The sequence below is a fragment of the Xiphophorus couchianus genome, chromosome 20 (assembly GCF_001444195.1).
Source record: "Xiphophorus couchianus chromosome 20, X_couchianus-1.0, whole genome shotgun sequence".
In the NCBI taxonomy this organism is placed as follows: domain Eukaryota; kingdom Metazoa; phylum Chordata; class Actinopteri; order Cyprinodontiformes; family Poeciliidae; genus Xiphophorus; species Xiphophorus couchianus.
The window spans coordinates 5,908,326-5,917,566 of NC_040247.1; the positions used below are offsets into that span (position 1 = coordinate 5,908,326).

The following is a 9,241-nucleotide window of genomic DNA, read 5'->3' on the forward strand; positions in this document are numbered from 1 at the left end:
TAGCTGATGTATTTAGCTGAAGTGACCAAAATTTCCACTGCTATGCATTTACTTTTATAGCTGTAAAGAAAATACTGAATACACTTTGAGTGTCCAAAAGTGTTGCTATTCTAAATAAAAAACAGTATGAAGATCTACAATTTGATTTTAAGTCACTGCAGACATTATGTAAAACCAGAACAACAGCCTTTTGTAGACACCTTTAATTAATATTTTACACAACAAAAATGTACAAGAAACCTAAAGTTTAGAGAACATCAGCAGAACCACAGTCCTTTCAGACATCAGTTTATTCCTTTACTGGATGTAAAAATAGCTTTGTATGTGTTCCCCCTTTCTCTCCCCCGCCTGCTTCCTGTTTTACTTGGAGAGTTTAGTAATGACACGGATTAAAGCCCCATTCTCATCCTTCAGCCTCTGGTTCTCTAGCTTCAGCTCAGCTTTCACCTGAAGACAAAAAGCACAGAAAAGCATAAACAAGCATAAAGTTCAGATTTAAGCTAATCGGAAGACTGGTTACATTTCCAGAGTGTCTTCTCTAATGACTGCTGAAGACTGGAACCGGCTCTCTCCATGACCCTGCTAGGTTAAGTGGGTCTACTAGATGGATGAATATTTGCAGAAGTTATGATGAGGGTTATATAAAGATAACTTTGTACAGGGGTCTTCACACATAACATATTTGAGCTTCTTTAAATGGACCAAAGTTTGTTTCCTCTATTGGTCCGGACCTTTCATGCAGGTGTGAATACACTCAAGCGAACCCTGGTGAGGAGCAAACAACCCAAGACTCACTTTTTGAGGTGGTCTCTGTGCGCTTCCAACCAAATTCTGATACGGTTTGCTTCTGGTGTGAATAAAGACTGGCCTTGATCCGAACCAACTACAAGAAATAAACATCCGTTTGAACTTCATGAGTCACAACTCCTTTGCATTATAGTTAAAATGAGGCCTTCAGTATTGCTAACGCTACTTCTGCATGTACTGAAATTGTTACTAATTTGCTATTTTCTGCTTAGCAATGCTGCTTTCAGCATGTTGTGGGTCAGGAGGCGCAGAGCATCTGGTCTCATTCAGCTTGTAGCAGTATTTGCTGATGCCATTCCAAAATTAGAAAATCATGTTGTGGAACCTGTGTTGTATGAGCTGCTCTCGACATTCAAAGCAGTATTACATTTTCAACAACAGCACAAATATGCACAACAGAAACACAGCACACAGAACTTCCAAAGTTAATTTTTTCGGGGGCTATGCTTTGTCCTGCCCTCCATTCTTTCTGTCCAATGGGAGTAGGGATTATCACCCACATGGTTTGGCTTACGAATTAATGTCCATTACAGAAAAAGCACAATGTGAAATGAACAGCACAAAACAAAAAAAGTAAATTTTTCGTCAGTACCAAACAAGTGGACCAAAGGACTTGTGTGAATAAACCCTAAAGAACTTTTTTAAGCAGTTTGATCAAAACTAACTTTTGGTGGCTTTAACCATTACTAAAAAAGTTGGTCCTCCAACTTAGTATTCTTGATTTAGTTAAACTCCACATCCACATAATCAATAGTTTTTACTGTAAATTAATTTAAAACTAAATGCATGTTAAGTGAAATCATACATCAAATAGTTAATAGTCACTATAGTTAACATATCAATATCTATGACTGAACACCAAATGGATCAGTTAGTATCACAGTGCTGCAAACTTAATTTTTGAAATGTAGTTTTGTTTCTGTCTCTATTCTGTCAGAGCTGGTCAAATTTAGTCAGTCAAACAATCATCCATGTACACACAGAAACACACACCAATCGTGTCAGGGTTTATTTTCAGACTAGTATCCCATATTTGTTAAGGCAATTCATTGACAGAAAACAAAAAGCTCTTGTTGGAATCTTCTTGGGCAGCACAGAGCAGACTATTGTCATTTGACAGTGAACCATTGTTGTTCACTATGGCTGTGGTGTTGATGTACTCACAGCTTCCAAAGCCAACAACAGAATGGTGACAAGTGATACCAGCTAAAACCGTCATCAACACAATGTCTCACAAACATTCACACAGTTTGTGTGTGCTTAATAACACTCAGGGTAGGAATATTAATACGCTTATGAAATGAATAAAAATTACCTTTAATTGTTCTTCCATATCTGATATCCTCTTTTTAAGGCTCCAACTTTCCTGTAAAGATAATTTATTAAACATGAATAGGGCAGTTTCATTAAAACATACAAAATCAGATTGATGAGTGTGTACCTTTTTCTCTGCTTCTAGCATTTTTGAAGTACAATCATCTGGTTTTCCCTTCTGTTCCAGAGAAATGATCATTATTATTATTATTATTATTGTTAAATTGCCCAAAATGAAATTCATTTGCACACCTGCGCAGTCTGCAGCTGGTTCTGAACTGTAGCCAGGTCTTGTTTGCTGGTCTCTAGTCGGGACTTAAGCCTTTGTTTTGTTGCCAGTGCCTTTTCATACATCTGTAAAATTCACATGTTTGGATGTCCACACATTAATTTTCACAGCGCAGGAAATTGAAACAAATAAGACAAAATGGAGCAGGGTTAAATAAATGCAGACAATGACAAGATTATATAAACTTCAATTAAATACCGTACCTATAGATTACTGATATAACAAAACAACAAAATTAAATGTGGAGTCTGTGGTAGCTTAATTTCTTCATGTGTATATAACATATTTAATGATTATATATAATCATTCAATATAATATATATATTTTGAAATTATATGAAATTGCAATGCATTGAAATTGCCTTGCAACTTCAATGCAATTTTAACTTGCATTGAAGTTAAAATTGTACTTTAATGCAATTATGTACTGTATTTCAATGCATTTTGTATTGAAGTACAACTGTGTGTTCAGTTTAGATTGACTTATTTAAAAGTATGCAACATGTTAGGATTTAGTGCAAAATTACTAAGAAATGCTTCACTACTGGCATTACTGCATTTTTAGTTTGTAATTTCTCCTTTCAACATTAACCTGTAGGGAAAGAATATTTGTATTGTGTGAATGAGTAAACCTGGATGAAAGCCAATTCCGTTTTGCTGAGTAGGCACCCTACATCATATACTAAATCTCACCTACAGGTAAGAATTTTGGGTTCTTTTTTCTTCTTCTTTCTTAACTGGTGGTATCTGTGATGTGAGGTTTTGAGCTAGCAATGGTCAAATCTTTACATAAGCTTAATATATCATGTAATTACTTGTGTTAACACAAGAGAATTGATACATACAGGGTTTACTTTTTTCACCATTACTGTAGAACAATAACTCCAAGTGAAAAGTTCAACAATCAAATCGCATCATTTGCCTTTTTATAGTCACTGTTCATCTTCTCTTCTTCTGCCTTCTTCTTTGCAGACAGTCTGCTCTCCCTTTGTAAAAAGTAGGACTCTGCATGGTTTGTAGATGTGTCATTGGAGACGTCAGATGAGCCCAATCTAAGGACATAACTTCTCATTATCAGTTACTCTCAAACTTTAGCAACCATTGAAATAAAAATAGATTTTATTTGTGTTTCAGTATCCAAAGTCATAGAAAACTTACCTAGACGGCCTTTCATGCTAGAAGAGAGAAAGTAGGTTTTAGAATATATTTAGCTTATATTTAAACAAAATACATGCATTCTTGTTGTAATGAAGGTAAACCTAGCCTCACCCTTTTTAACCAAAGTAACATTTTTAATTTTATCAATAAATTAACATGTACTTAATTTCTGCTTCCATTTTTACTTGTAATAATGTCATTTTACCCATGATGTGATGTGTGTTCCATGAAACAGTTTATGGCAGTCAGACATACCAAAGCAAGTTAAAGGAGGAGAGAGGAAATGATCCCTTAAATAAGCTCACAAGCAGAGATAGCTAAACATATCCAAAAAAGGTAATAACTCTGGCAGGGACGCTCACATTTTGTTCACTTTTGCCTGCTTAGTAAGGGAAGGTTGTGTGGTCTATGTCCTCAGAAAATTTCAAGCAAAAATCTTTGTCAAAGCAGTAACAAAGATTTAAATTGGTTAAAATGCCAATAATTGAAGTGGTAGTGGGTTTCATACAAACCCACTACCCACTACCATTCTAAAGAAGAAAAAAAGAAGAAAAACAAAAGGAAAAAAAAAGTCCATTGTGCTGAATTTATTGTAATCCAGAGACACAAATGCAAGAAACATATTTAAAAAATGTAGTGCACACAGTATTTATTACATAAATCCAATGGATTGCTATACAAAAAAACTAATAAATGTGTCAGTAAACTTTAACAACTATATCCAGCTAACACAAGTGAGTAATCTTCTCATTTCTCATGTGGTGTTGTACAAGTGTAACACATTTCTTTCTTGTAAGGGTGAGCTTAGATAGAAGACTGACAATGTTTTTTTTTAGCTATTTACCTGATCATTTTTGTTGTGTGTTCAGTAATATTTATTGTTTGCACATTATTGTCATATTAGAATAACAGCTACCATAAGTCATAAGTGCTACACTGTCAGCCCATGGATAAGATAACCAGCTTAAAGTAATAATTGCACAACGTTCAGCATCAGATTTCACTGTTAGGTTGATGACATAAGGATTCAACTATTGTAGATGCGTTACTTTACAAGCATAAAAAACTCTTAATCCTTGAATGCCCTGTCATATTAGTTATTGTATCAGAAACATAATCTGATATACTCTACATGACGTTTTACAGACACATACAGATGTCAGTTTGAATTACAAAAGCTAACATTTAAGTTATGTTTTCATGTGAAGATGTAATATCAAAAAAGATAACTTCTGACAGTTTACTTATGCACTCTTCTATTTTAAAGCACACCAAATACCTCAACATAAAAGTAGACCAAAGATTTGTGCTCAAAGAGATTTATGCCAAACACAATTAACTGGAAGTCTAAAATAGAAAGAAGAGCCAAGACTTTGTGTTACAGACACTTTGTGTAAACACTGCAGTGCCTTTGTTCAGACATTTAAAGAACCTCTGGATCTTCACCAGACTCTGAAATAAACCCCTCAAAGGATGTCTCACAACATGTGACTATACTTGGTAAAACGTTATTAATCATAGACTCAAGCATGTTGGTTTAAACAATATGACATCATGTAAACAGATACTATCAAATTTGTCCAATTAATTATTCAATTATTCATGATTAAAAGTGTTTTTCTTGTCTCTTGAGTCTTCCTCCAGTCCTCCCACATCCCTTGGAAGGCTTTTTTATTCCTACTGACGAGTGGAAAATATTAGCTTCCCTTAGGATTAGCCGAGACATAAACATCTATAAATACTTTGAGTTCCCACCATCACAATCTTCTAAACCAAACTGTTGTCCTTTTTCCTTACGATTGTGGTCTTTGAACTAGTCATATTTTTTTACACTGCTCTTTACAGTCTACATTTCTCCTCTATAGCTTTTCCTCACATGCTGGTATTTTCTGCATCCCTGCCTTATGCCATAAGTAAGTTTTACACAAATATATAAGATCAAATATATATGTATAATCATACCAAAGCTTTCTACCAAAATTTTCTCATGGATATCAACATAAAAAATTATATAACACTGTAGGTCAATCGTTGTGATGTTTAAAGTTTGTAATATATATATATATATATATAAATAAAGACCATACTTTAAAGTTTGTTTTTGACATTTAAAGGTTTTATAGTCATGCTAAATGTATTTGTCAGTTCCATCTCTACACAATCAAGAACATAGTGCCGGTCTTACATAATACACTATGATCTAATTCAGAAACAGACATGTTTGATTCTCATAGGAAAATATTAATTTTCACTTAGTAACTATTGCACCATAAAACATAAACATATTTTGTTCAATAGCAACAAAACATATGAAATACAGCATTAGTGTATTATACTTAAACTGAATGAGCCCATAGCTCACGTTGTCAGAACTTATATATTTTCATACCTTCACTGGAATTATCTTACTTGAAGCAACAAGTACTAGAACAGTCATCTCTATTTATGTTCAAATATAACATTTCAATAATTATTCTCCAAAATACAGGGCTCAATCTTTACTTTAAGGTAGTAAAAATATTATTTCGTTCAAAGTTGCTCAGGAACTATCATAACATTTCATTATGGTGTCTCTTTTGGCATGAAATATATTTAGGCATGTTCTCTAACAATACAAAGAGAAGATGAAAGAAAATCAGACCTTACCCTCAGGCTTCTGGTGTTGGCAGCAGATGAAGCTGGACAAGAGTCAGACAGCGATTTTCTGATGAACGGCTCATCTTTGTTTTGAGAAAGTAGAGATGACATTGTTCTTACACTGCTGGGACCACTGCATACAGTTGTACTCTGATACAAAATACCAAAACAAAGAAAAAATAAATAAATTACAAGTTATAAAAAGCACCCTGCCCGAGATGGGATTCAGGTGAGATTGTCTCAGTTTGAAGAATGCCAGTGTGATCTTCATGAGATGGAAACACATATCAGATGCGAGTGAAAGAACACAACTTTGAGAATGTGGGGGAGTGGTAGGAGTAGGCGGGCTGTAGACTGTAGGGTGTGTTTATATGTGTGCACACATGGATTTAAATTAAGTTGTTTGTAACATTTCTGATGTGACGTGACATATTTTACTGAAGTAAATGATTCAAATGTTTACTATGTTTGTGAATAATAATAATAATAATAAAGACTGTTGAGTGTTCAACATCTTGAGAGGAAAGGTCATGTCACCAGTATGGTAGTATTTCAAATATATAAAACAAAAAAACTAAACAATATCAACAGATCTAAAACGCTTGAAATGTGACATGTTTTTCAGCCACATTGTTCTGCCCTACTGGCATGTCTTCATAGATCTGTAATATCCTAGTTTGATCTGCAGTGTCTTAGTTTGATTTCCAGATTAAGGATTGAGTAGTGCTCTGTGAGATGTTAAATGCTTTTTCAGATATTGTTTTATAATCCAACCGTATTTTAATCATGTCCAGTTTCTTCGCTGACCTCTCTTGCTGTGTTCCTTGATCTTAATTATACTATTTGTTTACTAATGTTCTCTAAAAACTTCTGAGACCTTCAATGATCAAGTGGATTTATTGGACATTAAATTACACACAGACAGACTCTAATTAGGTGACTTTTGAAGGCAACTAGCTGCAATGAATTTGTTTACATGTATCAGAAAGGTAATGTTAATTAAAAATCTATAGAACCATTTCCAGATAATTATCTGTAAACCATGTCTTACATAACCTTTATTTCAGTGCTACTGTTAAGTATACTACCATTATTCTTTTTTTTTTTTTTTTTTACCTAACATCTGTATAATGCATTAAACTATGAAATTGTAATGTGAAAGGAGTTTCTTCAATGAGTTTGAATACTTTAGCAAGACAAAAGTAGAAAAGTAGAAAGAAAAAGAGTCTAGATTTGGCATTAGCCCTGAACATTTTTTTCTGGCAGTTTAGGTACACATAAAAGCAAGGGCAACATTGCATTTAACCCAAAGTTAACATTATCTTATTTACCAATAGACTGAGAGATAAAAGTGCCTCTCTGTCTTTCCCTTCTCAAATTCTCAAGCTGTCTTTCATATTTGTGTAGTGTTCTTCATTTTTACAGCTCAGTAAGCAAGCACCATCTGCTGGTTTCAAAAGTACTTACAACAAAAACAAAAAAGGCAGTTTAAGTATGCCTTCACGTTGTGTGGGGTGACCATCTCCAGCTGCCCCGCTACAGACACACAATGACTTGATGACATGTTTATTAAAAGTAAAAATAGGAGCAAATTTCTTCCCGTGATCAGATTCCACATGTCTTGAAAACCTTCTATTTATCATGAAAATAGAATTTTAGTAGAAAATTGCTATTTCCTATTAAAATAGCATTTACAAAATTGTTGAGCTAATAAATGTTCAGATTTTACTTTCTGTCCACATAATGTATTAAAGAATTTCACAAACAGTAGAGTTTGTACTGTTCAAAACATAGACGGTGAGTTCTGTTCATCAACTTGAACAGAACTCTATTTAATAAACTGCTTAAAATCTACAATTTTCATTGGGTTTTGCGGTAGCTTATGTCCAGTGGCTGGACAGGGAGAAAGACACAGAGAAGGGAAATAGCCCGGGAAACGAACCTGGGACAACTGTTGAGGACTTATCTGCTCTACCACTTAGCCACATAGCGACCCTAAATTTATATAACTTTTATCTAACAAAAAAATGTTAGATAAAACATATTAGCCTTCATATTCAACATTCTTCGCTAGAATAAACGTGGCTAGCAGAGGAACAGGAAGTTAATCTGCTCTCCTTTAATCACCGCCACCTGCTGGAAGTTTGTAAGCTAATTCTCTTTACTGCAATACGGAAGTCGATGCTTTATACAGACTAACTTGTTTTAAAACAGATGATGCTGGAAAATTCACGAGAACTTAAGCAATACTTGCGTTTCTGAAAAGTTAGAAACCTTTTCTTGAATTAACGTCTTTGACTTGTTTGCTGGGGGAAGTAATGACTGGAGCAGAACAGCGTGGCTTGGATTCAGCGTGGCTTCTTTTAGCAACCAACGGTGGCGAAAAGGTACCGTTGGTTGTGTTTGTAATGGACCTTACCAGAGGAGCCGCTTTTCATTGGCTGATGCCCATTCTACGTGGTCACGTGCGCAGCCGTCTCACAAACACACTTAGCTTCCCGTTAGCTAAGTACAGCAGTACTGATACAACTACTACACCTTGAAGCCTGTCTGCTACACAGTCTTACGTTAGCTAAACAGATCAACATGCAATGTGTCTGTATCTGACATACACTAAAGATTTTATTTTAGCAGAAAAGGCTTTGGACTAAACTGTTACTCCTGTTAGCCACTCTAGCACCAAGTACAGCTAGTCAATCAACCATCGCTGTGTTCAGGGAAGCGCTGATTAATAATCGAGAAATAAATATCAAGCCTGAAAACTTGATATCGTAACGGACTGAATGTTATGTTTTTAATGTTATCTTTGCTCGTCTTGCGGGGCGCAGGCGGTTGCCACGGTAACAGGTGTGCTTAAACTACAAAGAGAGAGAGAGTAAAAAGGTAGGAGTGGTTTTGAGTTGATCACCTGTTCGGGTTATTTTACCTTTGCTGTGGCGCATTACAGCCGCTGTAGTTTCTAACCAGGGGTGGGCAACTCCAGGCCTCGAGGGCCGGTCTCCTGCAACTTTTAGATGTATCTCTACTTCAAGCTGA

The 9,241-nt window shown here is 35.1% G+C and overlaps 1 protein-coding gene across 3 annotated transcripts; it reads right to left on the bottom strand.

Annotated features, from left to right (window-relative positions):
• Window positions 1-186: 186 nt before the first annotated feature.
• LOC114135703 (protein phosphatase 1 regulatory subunit 12B-like) lies at window positions 187-8,599 on the bottom strand. Of its 3 annotated transcripts, XM_028003217.1 has the most exons (9): window positions 8,460-8,599; window positions 6,215-6,355; window positions 3,569-3,585; window positions 3,333-3,462; window positions 2,374-2,475; window positions 2,249-2,299; window positions 2,123-2,173; window positions 796-883; window positions 187-447 (listed from the first exon to the last, which is right to left on the bottom strand). In XM_028003217.1, exons 2-9 carry the CDS (start codon window positions 6,314-6,316, stop codon window positions 437-439), a joined length of 552 nt encoding a protein of 183 aa, XP_027859018.1. In that variant the 5' UTR covers window positions 6,317-6,355; window positions 8,460-8,599; the 3' UTR covers window positions 187-436. The 3 variants fall into 3 exon arrangements, with proteins under 3 accessions (XP_027859018.1, XP_027859020.1, XP_027859019.1); XM_028003219.1 differs by lacking the exon at window positions 796-883 and having other exon boundaries at window positions 2,249-2,296; XM_028003218.1 differs by lacking the exon at window positions 796-883.
• Between the last annotated feature and the right edge of the window lie 642 nt (window positions 8,600-9,241).

Bases quoted from the DNA above. Each gene is read 5' to 3' on its own strand.
- LOC114135703 (XM_028003217.1), bottom strand. From the start codon at position 6,316: ATGTCATCTCTACTTTCTCAAAACAAAGATGAGCCGTTCATCAGAAAA. The intron at 2,300-2,373 runs GTGTGCAAATGA...TCTCTGGAACAG, and splicing joins ACCAGCTGCAGACTGCGCAG to AAGGGAAAACCAGATGATTG. The intron at 884-2,122 runs GTAATTTTTATT...TATTTCTTGTAG, and splicing joins ATATGGAAGAACAATTAAAG to TTGGTTCGGATCAAGGCCAG.